We start from the raw sequence: 21,273 nt of genomic DNA, 5'->3' as shown, positions 1-21,273 counted from the left end.
GCCAGAAGGTTTAGCCCAAACTACTTTCACCAAAGTCTCTTTAAATCTACGTTCCCATCTGTCCGTGTCCATGAAACACCAACACAGTCTGGACTCAGGCTTCTCAAGCTGCTGTTCCACGCCCGCCCGGCTTTGGTGACAAGTGCTTCTGATTATTTTATCCGTAGGTGGGCCCTGAGGGCCAGATTGTTCTATAGAGTTCATTTTGATCCCAAAGAAATCCTGTCTAGCATAGTGAAAGAGTGTGTTTTGAGAAAGCAGGGCCAGTAAGACTCACCAGCAGTCATGAAGCCGCAGAGAGTTGGGGGCCCATTTCCCACGTAACAGAAACAAGCTTCATGATGTATGGAGATGTTTCTGTTGGTTTCGGTGGGCAACATTCATGTTGATCTGTGCCCTACCACACTGCCCTCTTAACAGGATACCCAAATGCAGTTCAGCTCCACTCTGGGGTCAACGTCACGCAGCCCCCATGGTTGCTACTTTTGTGCTGCCATTAGAGCCTGCAGCGTGGGGCTCATGTCCATGCCTCTCGAAGCTTCTGCTGGAACTCTAGTTTATCATCCAACCGAAGTGATCCTTGCTCCACCAACAGCTCACAAGGGTGAATTTAAGGCTCTGTGCCTGTCTTCCCTTTCCTCCCCACAAGGCCACACCTAGAGAGAGGACTTCCTGGGGCTTTTTGGTATTGTCCCCTGGGTGGCAGTGCAGCCTGCTGTAGCAATTTTCTTTTCTCTGTTCGCCTTCACACAGACTCAAAGCCCACTGTGGAGACGCTGGGACCCACCATAAAGAGTGAAGAGACTACCACCCCATATCCCATGGATGAGGATGCCACCGAGTGTGGAGAAAACTGCAGTTTTGAGGATGGTAAGGATTGGGATGAGCATCTTATTCCATCTTGGGTGGCATGGGTATGGAGCAGGCAGATGGCCCAGGATCAGGCAAGAACGTGGGATCCCTTGGCTTAGAGAGCCATATGAACTTACAGAAGGATTTAGGGAGGGACAAATACTCAGAGGCCTGAGGCAGTGGCTACTAGAAACACTCACATATTGTAGCAACTATTATGGCCCTACAGATACAAATCCAGTGTTAAGATGAGGGGCTGAGTCCTCACGATCTTCATTTACTTAAAGGAAAACCATCCCTAGCCTTGGAATTACTAGCAATTTCAGCTTTTCCTGCTAGAACATTCCTCTCTGGTACAGTCATAGGAAGACCTGATGTCTCCCCCCCCCCCCCCGCGGGGTGGAGGGAGGGGCATGGCCTGCGATGTCCAAGGACCAATCGCACTTCCCTGTGTCTTGCTATAACCTCGATTTATGAAAAGCGCAGCAGGGATGGTTCTCCCAGACTACATCCCATCTGCAGGGATCACACAGGCTGAGGCAGGATGTGGGGATCTTCAGCCAGTCTTTCGGAACCCCAAGGGGTCCTAGTTTTTGGATCATCTCTTCACATGGGAGAATCTGTATCTTCCTCATTTTATCTTCCAAATACATCCGAGTTAGATAAAGTCTGTTTTGTTCAGCTCCTCGTGTATTGGAACATTGCTGAGAAGCCACAGCTTCTACTACACCTGGCAGTTTTGGCTGGACTTTTAAGTTTGACAGCCTCGGTTTACAGTAAATTACTGATCATTATTAAATGTTCATTAAACAAAATGAGAGGAGATTGGCAAGGAGTCTTGAGAAGGGCTGCAAAGGTGTAGATAGCTGGTGAAACTGCGGAGCCTGCTCACAGCCAGGAGGCAACGTGGGAAACTGCCCGGATGGTAAGGATGGCTCCAAAAAATAGCCGCTAAGAAGAATGGCAGGAAAGCCAAACACTAATGCTGAAGTTTTGGGACTGAAAAAATGATAATTTAATGCACATGCTTTGGGGTGTGTGCTTTGGTGTATTGTGCGGGTAGGGGATACTATTGGTCAGGGTTAGTTGAATACAAAATCTTGATATTTTAATGAACTTGTTTTAGTTTTGTAATGAGAAGTGGAGAATCTTCCAAGACGTGTCTGAGGCAAAGAGCTGAAAATGAAACTCACAGGGAGTTAATGCATAGCTTTAAACTCACAGAATTTGCATGTCAGGGGGCTTGAGAATGGGGAGTCTATCTAAACAGCAACGCAAAGGAAAATTTAAGGGTTCTGCTGCAAAATTTCAGAAGTTTATTTTTAATATAATTTTACCGTTTACAGTGGTTTGTTTGATTTGAGGTTTCTTTGATGGTCCCTCCCTTCTTTTTAGTCAAAGATTTTTTTTTTTTTTTTTTTTTGTGGAATTTGGTTCCTGAGATATTGTATGCGTATAAACATTACAGGGGAATTATGGTATATTGAATTACTCTGTATTTTTGAATGGAAAAATAGACATGCAGAAATTGTGGAGAGAAGGCACAGTGAGGGCTGAAGACGGATTTTCCCAAACCACAGGTTGTGACAGCTTCCATGTGTTCTCTTCCCCTCCAGCTGACTTTGGCTAAGGGTGGGCAAACACTGAGTGTTCCCTCTTGGGAAGGGGGCACACAAGTAGGGTCTGCTGGCAACTACGTCCTGCTGCTGATATCAGCAAAACTCTTTCCTCTGAAGCCACACTTCCTCCACCCCATGGTGGGCAATTTGTTTCTACCCAGCTGATGTTGCCTTTAGACATTTTATCGAGAATTCTCAGCCTTCCCGGTAGAGATTCCTCTCTGGGAGCTTGGGAAGGGAAGTGAAACAGCCAAGGACCCCACTTCCTCTCTGCTACCAGCTTTGACAAGGCTTTTCCTCTGTTGCTGGCAAGTGTCCAAGTTTGGCTTCCCATTTTTCCTCTTTCCCCACCTCCGTACCACTCCCACTTAATTAGATCTGGGCGGAACCCCAGAGATAACCCACTTGGTTCCACTTTGGGGCTCAGTTAGGTCAATCTCCAAAAGTAGACAGGGTGAGCCATTATGTGGTCACTTTTTAGAGCTTTGTGGAGAACATGTTCTTCACCTCCTCTGGGGTCCCAACCCAACCCTTAGGAGCTCTACACAATGTCCTCCTGAGTAACTAGGGTCACAGGCCCGTGCCACCAGGCCTAACATATAAAAATACCCATCTTACTCAGCACTGAGCTGGTCAACTCCAAGGACAACACCTTCATCGTCACTCTTAATATGTCAGATTGTCCACTTGCAATGCCAAACTAAGAAGCCCTCTGAAATAAGGGCTGTGTCCCAAAGTGGTGAAGGATAGCGAACAAGTCAGCCTTGTTTCCGAGGTCACTTTCCTTCCATCAGCCAGAAGTTCCCTGGCATTCAGGTCTCTCTGGGTGCTAGTGGGCTGCCCATCACTTCTGAGAGCCAGGCTGGCAGGAGATGAGGTGATCCTTTTAGGGAGCCAACCTTCCACTAAGGCACTGGGGAGACATTCTTCTCTGGCATGTAGGGAACAGCAATTTTCACAATTGTCTGCTCTCCGAGGTAAAAAAAAGAGGAGGCTGATTAGAGCCTGAAGCCATTTGGTGGCCTCATTTATAATTGCTTACTATGGAAACCACTGGCAGACTTGGCTTTCATGCCTGGGAAGGATGAGACCAAAGCCTGACCCGAAAGTCAGCCATCGCCAAGATGTCTGAAATGCATGAGCAAAGGGAAGCCCTTCTTTCTCTGCCTCCTACTCAGGGCTTGCCAGCCATTGAAATAGCGCCCTGTGGCTGTTCTCAGGGACTGTTTCATTTGCCTGCCTTTTACTTACTTTTCTTTTCCTTTTAGACAAAGATTTGCAACTTCCTTCAGGATTCAACTGCAACTTTGATTTTCCTGAAGAGTCCTGTGGTTGGATGTACGACCATGCCAAGTGGCTCCGGAGCACCTGGATCAGCAGCGCTAACCCCAATGACAGAACGTTTCCAGGTAAGGCAGTGGAGGCATCCTATGAAGGATGGAAAGCCAGCTTGCACATATTTGGGTCCCAAGTCCTTTGCAAGCTTCAGAATTTCCCACTGCAAGGCAATTGTCTGCTCTTTAACCACAGACCACCACAGACAACAGCACACACACTGGCTGGTCAGTGGTTCCTAACCCACGGAGAATTTCAGCACAGCTTGAAATTGCTAGGAAGAAAGAGAAACCAGGATAAAAGAGGGAAAGAAGAAGCCACTAAGAGGGCCTTAGGAGATGGGAGTAGTCGTTACTGTCCTCCTGTCCCCCTAGCCATCACTGTCACATAGCCTCTTGTCAACAACAAGGCAGGTATTGTTTCCAAAGCTGTTCACTGGGAAAACTGCTGGCCTTGATTCTGACTCAGTTCTGTGAGTACCACCTCTCTTGGGGTCAATCAAAGCAAAGAACTGAAATGCTCCTGTGTACAAGGTGTGACGCCACAGATGTGATGCCGGTGGGTGTATCTTAGCAAAGAGCCAGACACTTGGCCCGTAAGAGACTTACTGTCACACCTTGGCATATCTTCATACCATCTTTTGGCCCCAAAGAACCAGATCTCAGAAGCCCACCGTGACACTGTAAATAGGCACTGCTTTTGAGCCCCTGTGAACAAGTTGAAAGGAAAGGTATCAGCTGGTCCTACTGAGCAAGCTTTAACAGTTGCCTTCTGGATATCTTTAACAATGGACTTTCCAAGGATTGAAACAAAGTCACAAACTTGTTCGACAAGGTGTGCCACATTCAACCATAAAAATACACGGTTTAAGGAGCCACAGACTGGGAGGTGGAGCTGAGGCAGCCAGGAGGAGGGCTGGCTGGGGGAAGTGTTTCCATTGTACCGGATACAAGGAGGAGCATAAATCACCCCCAGAGCAAGGTATACTGAAATAATTAGGAAATGTTGAGTTGGGAGTATTTGTTATTTTCCCCTCTAAATATAATTTAACATAGCTTTGTGTGATTTAATTTTTAACAATGATTATATTTAACTGGCTTGTGAAGTTCTAGAAAATTTAACAAGTGGCCTTCACAAGCCAGTACACATTGGTCTAAAACATTTTGGTTAGCTTTCAGTTTCTATACACCCCCTGCCTGGACCTCAGATGCCCATCAATAAGCCTCTGAGAGGAAAGGAGGTTAATTCTGGAAATTTAGCAGACTAAATGTCGAAGGACAGGCTAGAAAATGGAAGGGGAGGGGCTTTCCTCTCACTGGCTTCTTCAGAGCTGCCCTCACCCCAAATGCTGATGGTGCCTCCTCTGGTCCCCAGGAGCTGGGGATACTGGGAGGAAAAAGCTCTAGAAGAACACTTGGTGCCACTTTCCTGCCGCGGCCCACACTTGCTTTCCCAGAGGGTCACAACATCTGCTCTGAAGAAAAAACATTTTCATATTTCAAGTGTTTATCTCTTCAGCATTTGAGTGCTGGCTCAGGGAGATTTGTATCTGCGGATCACTGCAGCCTCAGGCACAGGAGAGAGCACTTACCCCAGTCCCAGCTCCTGCCCCCTCCCCCCCTCAGTCTCTGCAATAATGCTTAATTAATATAATGAGCCTCCTGCACGTTGGGAAAAAAAATACTTATTTTTATAACCCAGCCTGAATTTTTCATTTCATTTCCTCTCCTTTGAGACTGGGGCCAATTAATTGGTGGTTTTTCCCAGCCCCCATTTTTATCTGAATATAAGAAAGGTGAATGGGGTATATGTGTGTATGTGTTTACATTTCGTCTGCATGAGAGATAGAGAAGGCTTGGCTTGGCTGAGGCACTTTGCATAAAGGGTTGTACACATGGACTCTCTCTGGGGTGGGAGGATTTATCATCTCTTATCCAGGGTCCTTTCTAATCTCCTGGCTTCTCCTCCCTATGCTTCTGAGAAGGTTTCCTCTGATTGTGTCTGAGGCTAGCCCTACCTAGACCACAAGGCCACCGGTGGCAGTTCTGACAGAACTTCTGCTGCCACTCTGCCATAGCCTGCTGCCCTTCCACTCGATTTGTTCAGACCCCACCCTCACCTGAATGCCTGCTCCCTTGACCCTTGCTGCTCATTGGAAACGGTAGTCTGTGCCTTCATTTCACGCTGCAGTTGGGGTGGGGGGCGCTTTTCAGAACAGCTTAGGGAATGGGCAGAATTCCAACTTCTGGCTTAATAGTTGAGGACAGAAAGAAAATTAGGGCCATAAGGAACCGCTGGGTTTAATGTTGTTCCTGTCTTAAGACGCTGAGAAGGAAAATAATTCTTTTCCTTTTCCAGAGGAATCACTGAAGTTTGGTGAAGGGACACTTGCAACCTGACTCTGGGAGACAAAAATCATAATATTGCTCTCAGAACTCTTTATCTTTTTTTTATGATTAAAAAAAAATCTTCTCTGTTTCCCACTGTCCTGCTTACAAAATACACATCGCAAGCAGAAGATAGACCCCTTTCTGTTTGGGGGTGGTCCCTTCTTGTTCTTTTTTTAAAAAGGGGGGGTCCCAAGGGAAGCAGCTGGGAGAAAGGAATCAGCTACTGCTGGGCTCATGGCAGGGAGGATACTAATGGCACAGAATGGCAGACGCCTGGCACCAAACCTGAACGTCACTGCGTCACCCTACTTTGCTCTTCCACAAAGAGACCAGACCCATTGCTTTCTAGAAGGATGCAACATCCTTCATCCCCCTCAGTGAGTGTGCAAACAGATGCCATTAAATTTTGAAAAGGAAGTCTCTCGGAGGAGGTGAAGAGGAAGGGAAAGGAGGCGGGGCGGGATGGGGGGGCGGGACGGCCATGCTGAAATTCAACACAGACAGTTGATCGCAAGTGTCCATGGAAACTACTTACATTGCTTAGATGTTTTCTGATTGAGTTGTTTTCTCGTGTTTTCTTTCCTTTCCTTGCTCCCTTTTAAGTCAGCAATTAGTTCTGTTCCTTTGGCTGTGGTAATAGTTGCTGCAGGCTGACAAGACACCCACTGGTTCCATTCCACTGTTTTTGTTTTTCAACATCGCCTTTCAAGCCACTCGGGATTTCTTTTTTTAGCTCTTGTGGCTAAGCTGCCTAGAGTGTGTCCACACCACCCCCACCCCAATGGGCGCACTCCGAATCCAGTGACCCCTGGTGGTAGCAGAAGAGCCTGCCCCACCCTCCTTGACAAGCCACTTTGTCTTCTCTGTCTTCAAGCTACAATGACATGGGGGCGTTGTTAGGACAGACATAGTAAGAGTTCTGAGAATGATCAGTGTTGGGTCTTCAAGAAAGGACAGAAGCTCTCCTCAAGATGATAGGTGGGCCTGGTATCCAGTTCTCCAGTGTTGAGTAAGGAACCCACCCCACCCCCCCCACCCCCGCCAGCTATTTGTGGCTATTTCTAGTATACTTTTAATGAGTTCAAATTGTTTCAGCTAATGCTCCAGTTCTGCTGTGGCACTGGTCTTATTTTGTGGATGCAGAGGCCACGGTTTTTAATGCAGGGAAGCAGCATCACAATAATGTATTAGACAGTACTGCTGTAGTACCTTTGAACAAGCTCCCAACCCTTGCTGATGCTTCTATAGCTTGATTTAGTGAGAACCGTGAAGCTGAAAGTTAGGGAGGTGGATTTGCTGGAGCCCGTTCTGGAAGTGCTGCTATTTTGATTTTCCATCTATGCCACTCTCTCTTCCCCAGCAACTACGAGAAATTAACAAGGGACAACGCATCAAGGACTACATGGGGTCACTCAGAAATAGTATACTAAGAAAATAGCAATACCAATAGTATCGAGACTTGTTACTGTTATGGTCATTATTATTGTAAAGAATAAAATAAGACCTGGGCCTAGTGGTGCCAGTGTATAATCTCAGCTACTTGAGAGACCGATATTGAACCAGAATATTAGATGTTTAAGGCCTGCCTGGGCTACAGAATGAGTTCAGGACCACCCTAGGCAACTTAGCAAGACTGCCTCAAAGCAAAAAGGGAAAAGGAGAGCTGAGTTGGAGCCAGTGGTAGAGTACTTGCCTAGCATCAAGGAGTGAGTGTCTAGAGTGCCCAGGTCCAGTCCCTAGCACTACTCGGATGAGGGGAAGGAGAGGGAGGAGGAGGGGGAGGAGGGAGGAAGAGGAGGAGATAAGGCCAGAGATAAACAGGACTCTGCCCAGTCAGCCTCCTGATCAAGATCCTAGTGTGATCTGGAACACGTGCTCTTCCACTCTGGAATGTGTGAACCCTTTTAAACATTGATTGACCCTGTGAAGTGTGATTACAATGCTCCCCGACTTTGGTAACTAAAAAAGCCATGAAAGCAGCTAAAGGAAACAGGCAAAGTCCACTTGGACCAGGACAGCATTGTGAAGGGAGCTTGGCTCAGCTTACAGGAGGCTCAGAGGGGAGCTCTGTGGGAGTAAGCCAAGAATGTAAACACTCAGGTTTCACCCATGCTGGCCATCCCTTCAAACATAGGTAGAATACCCTGTTAACTGTTTACTGGGGTTGTTTTGCTGCAGACTCGGTTTCTGATAAACGCCAGCAGAGTAGGAGACCGGAGCCCTCATGCTTTTAACACAGGCTTGCTTTTTTGACTGGAAGCTAGCAATGACTTTGAATTTAAAAACTTCCCTCTGTGCTCAAAAGATCAGGGGACAGCTTTCAATTCAGACACTGTCAAACTAGTGGCTCTCACCTTTCCTGATGCTGCCACCCTTTAATACAGCTCCTCCTGTTGTGGTGTTCCTCCAGCCATAAAATTATTTGCGTTGCTACTTCATTACTGTAAATTTAATACTGTTATAAATTGGAATGTTAGTATCTGATATGCAGGATATCTGATATGAGACCCCAGTTTTAAAAAAAAAACTATTTGACCCTCTGGTGGTGTCTCGACCCACAGGTTAAGAACACCTGCCTCAGAGTGAAACACCTTGGGAAGAAGGTGGCTATGGGTTGGATAGGGTATAGCCCTCAAAAATACAAAGCCAGAAAACTGAGGCTGTGGACCATGATAGATAATTAAAGGACAGGAAGAGCTGAGTTGGAAGCAAGCAATAATCAAGGGACAATTTCAACTAGAACGGGAAAGGGCAGGGGGGGGGGGGAGCTCTTGTAAGACAGGAGGAAAACAGCCCTGTTTGTAGAAACGATGAAAACAGAGAGAAGCTCTTGTCCCCTTTTTTTTGAAAACCCTGAGTGACCGGGGTGATAGTGAAGGGGAAAATTGAGAACAAACTATCTCGATGGCACAGCTTTCTGTGGAAGCTGACACATCACATCGAAAAATACCTCCAGGTAGCTAGCTGCCTGCAAGGACTGGCCTGGACGAATCCTTAAATGCCTGCCGAATGTTCTGTCATAAACCTTGAAAACATCCTGTTAAGTTCATCCGAAGTCAATGTTTCCCTTAACTGGTTGTTAATTTGAGGACCTTAGCAGAGATGGACTGACCTTGGGAGGCCGGCAGAGTGGCTGACTCATGTTTTAAGTATGACCTATACTAAGAGACTCCATCTCCTGCTGCAGATAAATATTCTTTCAGATGGTTGTTCTAGTAGGAGGGCAAGATGCTAGCCAGGAGATGCGTGTGAGGGACAGATGGCGTGTTTGGCTTTGCAATAGCCAGGAGGATCAAGCTGGTGATTTATTTTAGGGTTGGTTAAAGGGGAGTAGACACAATTGAATCCATTGCGATTGGGCCAACCTCAGTCACGTGTCCATAGGACACTTAAGCAGCTGAAGCCAGATGGGACCATAAATCGCCAGGTGAAATATCAAGAGGCCCTTCCAGAGACAGCGTCAGGTGAAGCGCCTGAGCGACCCTCCCCTCTGCACTTCCTCTCTGCCCTTTTGAACTTGAGTTGTTCATTCCCGTGTGATTGTTTGCTCTGTATCGTTGGCAACAGCGGACATTCTGAGTCAAGGACACAGCAAAATGCATCCTAAACAAGTCAGGTCCAGGAGGACAGGGATTTTGTATCTTAGGACATTATTTCTTCATTCTCTCTCAGCAGCTGAGTGGATTTCCTTTCCATTGTCTTTTTGTTGGAAGCTATCCACTGCCAGTATTCTAGCTATCAGCCACAGAAGAAGGCAACTTCCAGCCGACAGGGCGGGGTCTTAGCTGGCTGCTCATCATATTAAGGCAACAATATGACAATCCAAAGGGTTCCTTCCTAAAGACCAAGGAGAGTCATAAAACAATGCTGCCCCCGCCACGCCCACACTTCTTTCTATCAGGTAACCCACAGCCACTGTGTACTTGACTTTTCTTAGTATCTAATGGTGGTAGGATGTAAGCTGGGATATTCCAGAACAGTCTTCACTTTCAGAATTCATCCAAGCTCAGCATCTTGTCTGAATGATCTGAAGTGCTCCATGAACAATGACCCAGAAAGGAAGCATTTAAAGAGGCTGGAGTTGTGTTTCCTGGGGAAGCACAGACTAAAGGTCTCAATTGTTTCTCTCTCTCTCTCTCTCTCTCTCTCTCTCTCTCTCTCTCTCTTTCTATCTCCTCCCCTCTTCCCTTTTCCTCTCTCTCCTTTTCTCCCTCCCTTTCTCCCTTTCTCCCTTTCTTCTTTCCCCTCTTCTCTCTTCCCATCTCTTTCCCTCCCTTCCCCTCTTCTTCTCCCCTCTGTCTCTTTGTTTCTTCTTCCCTCTGTCTCTCCCCTCTCTATTTGTGTTTGTATGCACCACAGTGCACAAACTCTGATGTCAGTCCCTTGTATCTTGTCTGAGACAGTCTCCATATGTTCACTGTAGTGTACCTCAGGCTAGCCCAAAAACTTTCATTCTTTTTTTCCTGAATCGTCTTCCCATCTCCCTGTAGGGATACACTATAGGTGAGTTTGCAGACCTGTGGTTTTATTTCAGTCCTGGGGTCATCAGGCTTGTAAGACAGACTCTTTACACACATAGCCATCTCCCCAGCCCCCTGGACTTCTTAATTCCTTGTGAATAGAAATACTTCTACGTCATAGAACAGAAATGAGCTGTGTTCTGTCAGGGATAGACAGAGGACATGTGTCCACATGGCAGCAGGAAGGTGTTAAACTGAGTTAGAGATGCTCTTGACAGCTGGGATATGGTCTGGAGAACACATTGCCAGTGTGGCCTGTGGAGCTCCTTTCTGAAGGGAAGGATAGATGCATGGTGTCAGAATGTTTCCACATACTTCTTCTGGCCAGTGCTAGTAGTCACATGGGGTTTCACTCACGATCCAAGACAGTATCACATTTTATTTCATCCTCTGTAGATTGACACAGAAGACCTATGCCAATGGGAGGGGCACATGATAGACAGCTGGGAGCTAGCTGGTCTCCTGGGGGAAAGCATCTTGTTTCAAAGAATGTCAGTACCCTCCCCAGGATGAGTCCTACTTCTTTTTGTATCTTGCACTGGCCTCTGAGGTTTATGGTGGCCTTCAGTCTGTATGGAAGGCAGTGTGTGGAGTGGCATCAGTAGTTCGAATGAGCTCTTGCTATATCCCTGTTCCCATGTAAAGTGTTCTACAGGGCTTCGTCTTGCAACCTCATGCAGTAATACCCTTATTATACCCACTGTACAGATGGAAAGACTAAGGCTTTCAATGATTTAGAGCTTCCAGCCAGCATTCCACCCCAGGTGACAAGGAGCCAAAAAGTTTACTCAGTTCCATATGGGTCTAGAGCCTACTTCCATCACTCTGTAGCACTGGTCCTGGAAACATGACCTCATATCTCTGAGCTTCATAGGGGAAATGAGCTTGTTGTAGATGGAGGCACATTTCTAATTGCAGCACTAGAGAGCATCAGGCAGGAAGATCATGAGTTCAGGGCTAGCCTGAGCTACTTAGCAGGACCCGGGAAAGAGGGTGGAGGTGAAGAAAGAGAAAGAGAGAGAAAGAGAGGGGGGGGGGAGGGAGAGAGGGAGGGAGGGAGGGAGGGAAGGAGATATTTCTGGTTGCACAGGGATTGGGTATGAACCATAACTACAGGTAAAGTGGTGGTGTCTGTGTCTAGTATCTGCTCAATTTGATCATCCTCGTCCTCTGATTTTTTGGTTCCCTTCCTTGTGCATTTCCTGGTCTGAGTCTTTCCTTCATGATGTTCCTGGTTCTAATCAGGCCTCTGTCCTGACAGGCAGGGATGTTTTGCAGCTCAGCATCCCTCTGACTGATGTCCCTGCTAATTCCTTAAATTTACATATCATCTTTCTTCCCTGGAGTTCATAGCACTTAACAGACAAGTGGGGCACAAATGATTTAACTAAGTGAAATCCAGAGGCCTGCTTGTCTGGAGACTCTGCAAACCCGTGGATTAGCTCAGATGTCAGCGCTGAATTATGATCCTTCAGCTGCTCGCGCTTAGCACGCCACTAGCATTAACTCGATTCCTGCCGTGGTCCTGTAAATCATGCATCGTGATTATCAGCCTACTGTGAGAGAAGGGAGGAGAGAAGACAGGAGAAAGGCGTGGGCTCTGGAGACTCTGGACCAGCTGACTGGGGGACCTTTGGCCTGGTTGAATTCTAATGACAGGGTGGGGAGATAAGATAGACCCAGATGAAAATCCTTGCAGCCTGCCATCTCACACGCCAGACACATTTGGCTTTCCCGGTTGTAGCCATTCTGCTGTGATTCCTTTGCTTAAGAATGCAAATTCACACAAGTGACAGAATTTCCGCCAAGCGATTCTCAGGCAGCAAGTGGGTCTTATTTGTGAAGCTGTGAAGAAGGAAAGCTGAATAAGACGCCTCTCAAATCTGCTTTCCTTTGTAGATGGGGTAGAAAGGGAAAGGGCATGGACATTACAGGAGCACGGAGGATCAGGGGGACCCTCGCTGGTGTCTCAGTCTACTGGGATCCTCCACAGGTGACCCCGGTACCAGGTTACCTCATCTTTAAAAGGGGCCTGCTGGCTCAGGAAAACAGAGTGAGTGGCAAAGGGATTGTGTGAACTGAAGGCTTGGCAGAGTCTAGCAGATTCTCTCTCCTCATTACATACCATTCTTTCTCATCGGTGTGTTTGCCATTCATTCATTTTTCATTCATCAAATAAGATTCCTCAGGGTAGTGTGATATGCACGGACTAAGGAGAGGAGAAGGAAACGATATTCCACCTTCTGTGTGCAAGACAATCCAAGAAAGGGTTTAGAAGACGGATCCTGAGGCAGAGGTGCTTGCCGCCAACCCCGATCTGGAACTCACATAGTGGAAAGAAAAAAAAAAAAAAACAACTCCTACAAATAGTCCTCTGGCCCCCTCATGTGCACTATGGCACACTCATGTGCACAAGCACGTGCACGCATGTGAGCATGCACACACACATATATTAAATAAATAAATAGATAGAGATAAATAGATAAATAAATATTATTATATATTTTTAAAAATCTGAGATATAGGAATGACACATGACCCACTTAGGAGTGACAGGAGGTGGGTAGTCACTATGGAAAAGTCTAACCTCCTTTTAAAGGTAAGATCAGGTGTATTGAACAAATACTAGAATAGTTAGGAAAGAAAGGGTAACTATTGCACATGCCAGAATGGTTAGAAGAGAAGTTAGCAGAAGGGCCAGGCTAGGTGGAGGAAAGGAAGAACAAGGAGCTTCAGGTACAGCGAGGCTGTGAGGCAGTAAGCCGAGGGGGAAGAAGGTTTGCCTCAGACAGGGAGGGATTGCAAGGATTTGGGGCAAGACGCTTTGGGGCAGCTAAAGAGTTTACTGTAGGAAGGTGTGGGATCTCTCTGTTAAGTCTGGGGTCTACCTATCTCTGAACCACCATTTCCTCCTTGAACAAGACACTTTAACCTCTCTTGGTTTCTCCATCGTGTGCAAAGTAAAATTTGGAAGTCTTAGCTCATGGGCATACAGCAAGGATGAAGTGATATATCGCATACCAGTGTGCTTTGTAACCTGAAAGGCATTATGCAAATCTGAGTTATAATTATTATCATTAATAGTGATGGCGGGGAGATCTGATGAGCAAACAGAGGGCTAGAAGATCAGGAGTGTCTAGTGATGCTATCAGCATCCCCTCCTCACTAGACCCCATCATTAAAGCTCTGTTCTTGAGGCAGCCTCTCTTCCTTATCTCGGCCTTGAACAGGCCTGCCGGTGGAAGCTGTGTCATAGCTCTCACCTAACAAGATAATGCCAACAGGTATGACAGCAGTGAATCAGAGATCCCCATCCCCGAGAGGGTGCTGACCCAGGCTTCTGGAACACTAGCCTGTCTTTCTCCAACAAACCCAAGGTATTCACCATTCTGACTGAAAACCTCTATGCTTGTGACTCAGACTAACATAGCTTCAAATTAACAAGACCCTGAAGTGTCTGGCCTGCTCACATTTTAAGTTGGTTATACAGTGAAAATATATCCCTAACCCACTTGCAGAGGAGTTAAGCAGACCATGACCCATGCTTCAGGGCCCAAGATCATGGGAATTCTCCTCCTTCTCTGAGCATTTGCTCTCTGCACACAGGCTGGAGTTCCCCATTGCCGTACCTGTGCCTGTGAGGCATAGGTGCTGCCAACCATAACAAGATCTCAGCCTTCGGCCTAAGTATCCGATGGATTTAAACCTAGTCTGCCAAGAAGGCCATTCTTGAAGCATTTGGACAGTGAGCCCTTAATTTCCCAGAACATGTATATTCACTGCTAAAGACACGGCCTTTGTTAATGATAATGGCCATACCTTTGTAACCACTGGTGCTAGATGTTCATGGCTGCTTGAGAAAGGCCAAGTCCAGGAACAAAGTGGGATGGCCAGCCACTCCCTTCCCTGACCTGCTTAGAGTTGACATGAGTGTCTGCGTGATAGTTACTGAAGCTTAGGCATCGTCTAGCAACCCTGGCAGAGACAGAAGGTTTTTAATGTCTTCTAGACAGTGCTCAGCCAGACAATACCTGGCCAGAGTCACACTCCAATCCAGCAGCCACCTCACCCTATAAACTGTTCCCCTGTAACTCAGTTCAGTAGACTGCATTGGCCCTTTGGGAAAGCCAGAAATGAGTAAGACATGGGTCAGGCCTCTTCACTCTAGGGAGAAAAGACAAGTCTGTACACAGCCAGGATTTGAAATTGACCACCCCAGGGACTGTATAAAGACATGACACAAGAGAGATGAAGCAGAGCCAATGTGCCTTAAGGATTGAAGAAAGGGCTTCAAGAGAACAGAGCATTTGACTCAAGAGTCTGAAAGGGCCTAAGAAAAGAGCAGGCCCAGCATAGAGGCACACATCTGTGGTCTTAGCACTAAAGAGCAGAAGTGGGAAGGTTGTAAGTTCAAGGCCAGCCTGATCTATAGCAGGACCCAACATGTGTCAAAACACTGAAAACACCCCAACTCCTGTCCATTGTTCTGAGGGAGAGGCCACAGTTACAAAGTGGTATATCTCCTAAGCATTTACCACCTGTGTTTGGATTGTCTCCCCCAGACGACAAGAACTTCTTGAAACTACAAAGTGATGGCCGACGAGAGGGCCAGTATGCACGGCTCATCAGCCCACCAGTGCACCTGCCCCGAAGCCCTGTGTGCATGGAGTTCCAGTACCAAGCCATGGGCGGCCATGGGGTGGCACTGCAGGTGGTTCGGGAAGCCAGCCAGGAAAGCAAACTCCTTTGGGTCATCCGTGAGGACCAGGGCAGCGAGTGGAAGCATGGACGTATTATCCTGCCCAGCTATGACATGGAGTATCAGGTGAGTCAGGGAAGAAAAGGGGGTGTGCAAGAGACAAGGGAATCACCACGATCCCCAGCCCAATATTTCAAAGAGCCTTGCCCATTCATCATTAAGGGACGTGGTTAAGCTCCGCTGTTTTCATTGTGGTCCTTATGTTGCCATGGCAACTAAATGACACTCTTATTTGTTATTCAGAATGTGCCTATCTCTACACCCAGACTTGGTTCTTTGTTCCTCCTATTGCCTTTTATATTGCTGAAATCTTCTCCAACAAATGTTTCTTCTCTCCATTTTATTTTAGATTGCTATCAGGTAGACTGACAAAGGGACACAGAAGTCAGGGAAATAAACACAAATAGTCTCTCTACACCCAAGGCAGTGGCGAGCTCAGAATGGAGGAGGCCGTGGCCATGCCCTCCCAGACCTGCTCCAGAGAGCATGGATCCAGAAAGGGGCATAGATGGATGGACATAGGTGGATAGGCATCCATCTGTGGCCAGCAGACCCGAGAGCCCCAAGCAAGTAGCTTCTCTCTCAGCTTCTATTATCTCTGTCCCGTGGAACAAGAGACTGAGGCACAGATGGGCCCACACATCTGTACCCACGTCTTGGATAGGAGTAGGCACACTGTGGACGAGGTAACTGAGAACCAGCCAAAGCATTAACCTGCTCCTCCCCAGACGAAGAGCAGCAACAGATGGCTGGTGAGGCAGCCAACTGCTCTTTCAGCTTGCCAGAGGACATGTGCTCGTTTGCAGAAAGAACCTGGGGAGGGTGAGAATGGGGAGTGATTAAAGACCACAGAGCTGAGGGGGCTTCCGTACACAGGCTGCAGCCACGCACTCCTGAAATCACAAGGCATCCCGAGACTCTCAGTCCCCGACCTGGGTCCCCCATTTATTAACCTTAGTCCGGCGTTAGAAGAACCTGTTGTCGGTTTTTTTTTTTTTTTTTCTTTCTCAGTTGTCTTTGTTCCAGTTTCTCCAGGCAGAGCCATTATCTTACTGGACTTTGTTACTATCTCATTTGTGTGCCTAACATATAGTAGATGCTCAGTAAGTTGTTGATAGAAGAGTAAATTATTTCCTGGCTGTTGTATTAACAGATCTCTAAGTCAGAGTGCAGGGAGGGGTCATGCAGAAGGCAATCCAAACCTAAGGGCTGTGTTTCCCTCGTTACCATCACCTGCTCGCTCATGTCCTCTGAGTTTGCAAATACCTGCACTGAGCATTCGAAGGGTTTATGAGAAAAGAACCTCTGAAGAGCTAGGGAAATTTCAGCACCCCTCTCCCTCAAGGATGCTTCAATTGTGGTCCTTTTAATCAGTATATTCTTGTTACTGGACAAAAATATCCATCAACTTACTCTATTTTCTTATCCTCTCAAATATGTAATTGATTTGAACCAAACTCTTCTTAAATTAAGATCTCAAGAGATGTAGCCATGTGGTGCACAGATGTGTACCAGGTGCTAACACATACACACACACACACACACACACACACACACACACACACACACGGCTGTTAAGAGAAAATTGGACGTCTTGACACCGGATGAACCAGGAAGATTAGCTAATAGTGGCTCTTGTCCTTCCGGCTCTAGATCGTGTTCGAGGGAGTGATCGGGAAGGGGCGATCGGGAGAGATTTCCATCGATGACATTCGGATAAGCACTGACGTCCCACTGGAGAACTGCATGGGTACGTGACTTCCTCTCTCTTCGTGCTTGTTTCAGATACGACATTAGGATATGCAAAAGGAAGCAACTGCTATCTTAACATTTCCCTGTAGGCCGGGCTGTGCCAGTCTGTGCAGGAGGTGAAGTGTGAGCTTGGTTGAGTCTTGGGCTGTGGAGGGGAGGGCTAAGACGTGAGGTAAAGGTTTATATATCCATCTCCCAATCAGAAATGGATGTGCATTAAGTATGTGAAAACTCGGGGTGCCGAGACCCCATCATCAGACTCCAGTTTTTAAGCAAAGAAAATGCTAGAGAACAGGAGAGCCTGCCAGTCAGAATTACATGCTGGAAAGGTTTGATGGATTTAATGGAAGCCTTCAGTGGTAGGCAGAAGTGGTACCCGTGCTATCTAAGAATGATAACACAATTACCCACGCCGTTCTTTCACGTGAATGAACTGCAGGGAAAATTACGGCATAAGAAATCAAATGTTACATTTTGTTTTCAAGCTAATACTTCTGATGCCCAAGAGTCTAGACTTGTAGGATCAGGCATGGCATACCAGAAGACCAGCATATAAAGGACACCCCTCACTATTTCTTTGGTCAGAAGTGCTAAGAGCCAGCCCTCCTGAAATGCATACATTTCCGCCCAAGGCTTCATCCTGAAGCAGGGGTTTCCCTAAGGGCACCCTGACCGCCTCACATCCTAGCCACGGATCTTTCCCCAAACAGAAAAAGAATCCTGAAACAGAATAGGAGTTAATCCCAGCCATCAAAGCTGCTGTAATCAGTTACCAAGTACTTGTCTTGGACCTTGGGTATCTGTGCCTAGTGATGTCAGAAGCAACTGGGACTTCCCCAGTCCCCCAGGCAACTCTCAGGGCTTGGGCATCTAAAACTAATCCCAGGTCTGAGAAAGTAATCAGTGGTAAGTGGCTGATTACAGTGCCTTGGGGACCTGTTACTCTATGAAGGACTTTTTGTCCTTGAGCATTCTCTCTACTCACCCTAGTCCCGTGATGATGGTAGGCACAGTCTAGAAAACATGTAAGAGGTGGGCCACGTTCTAATGCGAATTGCCAAGTGACCTAACAGACTCAATTGTGTCACATTCATTCACTTTTCTGTTTATCTAACTCAACTTATTTTTTCTGTTTTTTTTTTCTCTTTCAGAACCCATCTCAGCTTTTGCAGGTGAGGATTTTAAAGGTAAAAAAAAGTTTGTTTTGCATGTTTTTTTCTCTTTCCATGTGATGTGAATTTGGTGGGGGGAGTAACCCCAGTTTAACAAAGCTTGCAGGGAAAAAGAAAACAAATGCTTCACTTTCTCACCACTAGGTGGCGAAAGCAACCCCCCATAGATTCTGGGGATTGAGCTCCTCAATGTCTCTCATTTAATTAAAGTTTAGAAACCTATAATAGAGACAAATAGGTTACAGATAAACCTTTGAGCCTTGCATTGTCCACTCGGGAGCAATGAGGTTGAAAATCAGGAGTGGTGAGAAAGGAGAGGCTGTGGGAAGATTAACCCTCAGTGAGGTGTAGTACTAGGAATTCTAGTGAAGTTGTTGGGGAAAAAAAAACCTAGGAAGGCTGTGATCTTAATGGGAGGAAGGTGCTGAATTCAGAAGCTGGTAGAGGGAGCAAGGAGGTTCGTTCTCTGACTAGAGTCATAGCACTTGAATTTCAAGGCTGGGAGCAGAAAGGGATGCTTTAGGCATCCCTAAGAAAGCAAATAAAGAACAAAGCAAAGAGGGGGGGAAATTGGGATGCTTGCCTCATCCAAGAAAAGAAGCAAGGGCTCCCAGCCTGGAGCAAAGGTTATGTTTGTGCTTTTCAAATGCAGCAAGTTTACACTCGCATTCCACAGTCAGTCTGGCTGCTGATGCCACCTAAGTTCTAATACAGAACACTCAGTGGCTGTTCTAAGTGTTAAGTGCTCCCCTGCAGCTGGCCGACTGCAGTGTGTTCACAGACCCTCACCCAGTGCCTAGCCCCAAGAGCCTGTTTGGTGCCAGCCGTGAGAGGGCTGTTACACCCTGTTTGTGCTGCCTAGGCTTGACCCTCTAGGTGACAGCATTTTAGAAATAAGCCCCCCCCCCCGTTTTATAGATCACACATCTCCTCATTTTATGTCTGCTCTCATTAATCTGTCCAGCTCCCGACTAGAAAGAGATGAGTCCTTGGCTTGACACCTAGATAGGCTCCCTGAATCCAAGTCATCCTGCCTAATTTGCCATTCACCCCTAGCTCTAAGGCTATCAATACGGTAGAACAGAGGGCCAGTGTTTGTTTTGATGCTTATTCTCTCTCCTGCTTCCCCACTACATTTGGAAGTATTGTGTACCCATGTGTGCATCTTGCTGCTCCCTGGGGTTGTAGCTGCAAATGCAAAGCCCTACATGGAAAGCTAGGGTGCAAACTGAACAGCTTGGACTGCAGCTGGGTTCTAACCTTCGGGATACAGCATAATGTTTATGCTGGAGAAGGGAAGCCTGCTCCTCACTCTCTGTGGGTTGTTGAGCCTCAAAGCCCCCTGAAAGGCCAGTTCAAGACTGACCAGTAACTGCTATAAAAGCTGTGCACGACCCATGTCTGGTTGTGACTGACAAGAACAGCGGCTGAGGGCTGCACTTCTCTAAGAGAATAAACAAACCAAGCACACTTGCTCTCCTTGCAGTCGTGTGTAGCACAAGGCTGCACACCCAGGCCTGTCCGCCTGTGAAAATATATATAAATAAAGTCTCATCTGAGTGGCAAATGTGCACTTAGGCTAAATAAACACCGGGCTCGGTGGCTTGAAGGTAAGACTTCCCAGTATGCTCTTGATGCTTTGTGCAGACAGGGCCCCAGTGGCAAGCATTGACTCACGCACGGATGCAGTCATGGCCAGGAGGCAACCAAGTCTTAGGGGGAAGAGTCTTGGCTTGGAACATGGAGAGCCAAGAGCACAGTGAGAATCAGAAGTTTCGACCACATTGACATGATCTGTGATGCTCATGGGTACTAGCCAAGTGACCCTGGGACCAGGCATGAGGATCTTCTCTCACGCCTCCATCTTTACTTTACTCAAATGGTCTCCACTTGGAAGTCATGGCTTTTGCTCTCTTCCTGGGTAGGACAGTAGGAGCTCAAGACATAAAATCAGTATTTTTACTCAAAACAGAGAATCAGAGTAAAATCCGATTTGGGCAGGCAAGTTACCGAGAGCTGATGTGGGAACATCGCTTCCAACCGCCATTTGTGTTGCTTCTGTGCCTTTAGAATTAAGGTTATTTTTCGTTGTATTACAAAGTAGTCGTGCAGCAGAGGTAATCTTATTCATTACAGGAGATCAGTGTGTTCTTGGTGGATCTTTAGGGAAATGCAAAAGCGGCCTTTGGACCTGTGCTGATGGGTGCTCTTGATCTTTCATTTTCTGCCTTTAACTGGCTTCTTGCATTGCGCTTTCCACTTCAGTACGTGCGTGTAGATTGTACCTAGATGTGAGTTAGCGTGGAAGAGAAACTGTACCGAGAAAGAGGAAGCAGAGAGAGTGAAAACACTGTCATCATGCCATTCTTTAAAAAGATCTTTTTGTCTTTGATAGGACTCATGCTTTAAACAATGTAACTTGGGCGTGCTCCCTCGCTCGCTCGCCTGCTTGCCTGCTTGCTTTCATGAGCAGTAGCATAAATATGGTGTCGTCATGTATCTTTGTTCTTAAGGTTTGGTGATTTAACAAATGAAAAACCATGTATAAAAGGAAAGGGGGAAAAAAAGACTGAAAACCAGTATAATTAAGGTGATGAATTGTTTCCTCTTACTCGGTACTTCTTTTTCCTTAATAAAAGAAAAGACAACAAGCAAGAAGCCAGTAAAAATATATAATGCCCATAATCAGAATCCTGTGGCTCTTGACCAGGTGGATATTCTTAGTAGCTTGTGGTGGAGACAAGAGTTGTTATTGCTCCTGTAGGAGGCTGTGTGTTTTGTATGCAGTAGGCGCAGACCACCTGCCAGAAATCATGGAGACCTGGGCAGGGTTGCACTGCGAAGGTGTTCTTGGGATGCAGTCCCCTGAACTGC

At 46.7% G+C, this 21,273-nt stretch overlaps 1 protein-coding gene across 7 annotated transcripts in view; it reads left to right on the top strand.

The window, feature by feature from the left end:
* Nrp2 (neuropilin 2) overlaps positions 1–21,273 on the top strand; it is a 117,292-nt gene that overhangs the window by 67,285 nt on the left and 28,734 nt on the right. For 4 of the 7 annotated variants that reach the window (XM_034499090.2, XM_034499089.2, XM_034499092.2 and 1 more), the window contains exons 11-15: positions 754–870; positions 3,740–3,880; positions 15,279–15,541; positions 17,129–17,225; positions 18,379–18,399. In XM_034499090.2, the coding sequence (XP_034354981.1) occupies positions 754–870; positions 3,740–3,880; positions 15,279–15,541; positions 17,129–17,225; positions 18,379–18,399 (639 nt within the window). Of the gene's footprint in view, positions 1–753; positions 871–3,739; positions 3,881–15,278; positions 15,542–17,128; positions 17,226–18,378; positions 18,415–21,273 lie in introns of all 7 variants that reach the window. The other 3 variants (XM_034499088.2, XM_076931805.1, XM_034499091.2) reach the window with 1 other exon arrangement.

This window comes from Arvicanthis niloticus, chromosome 3 (assembly GCF_011762505.2).
Source record: "Arvicanthis niloticus isolate mArvNil1 chromosome 3, mArvNil1.pat.X, whole genome shotgun sequence".
Lineage (NCBI taxonomy): Eukaryota > Metazoa > Chordata > Mammalia > Rodentia > Muridae > Arvicanthis > Arvicanthis niloticus.
The sequence above is the reverse complement of the archived record's forward strand: the minus strand, read 5'-3'. Positions and strand labels throughout refer to the sequence as shown.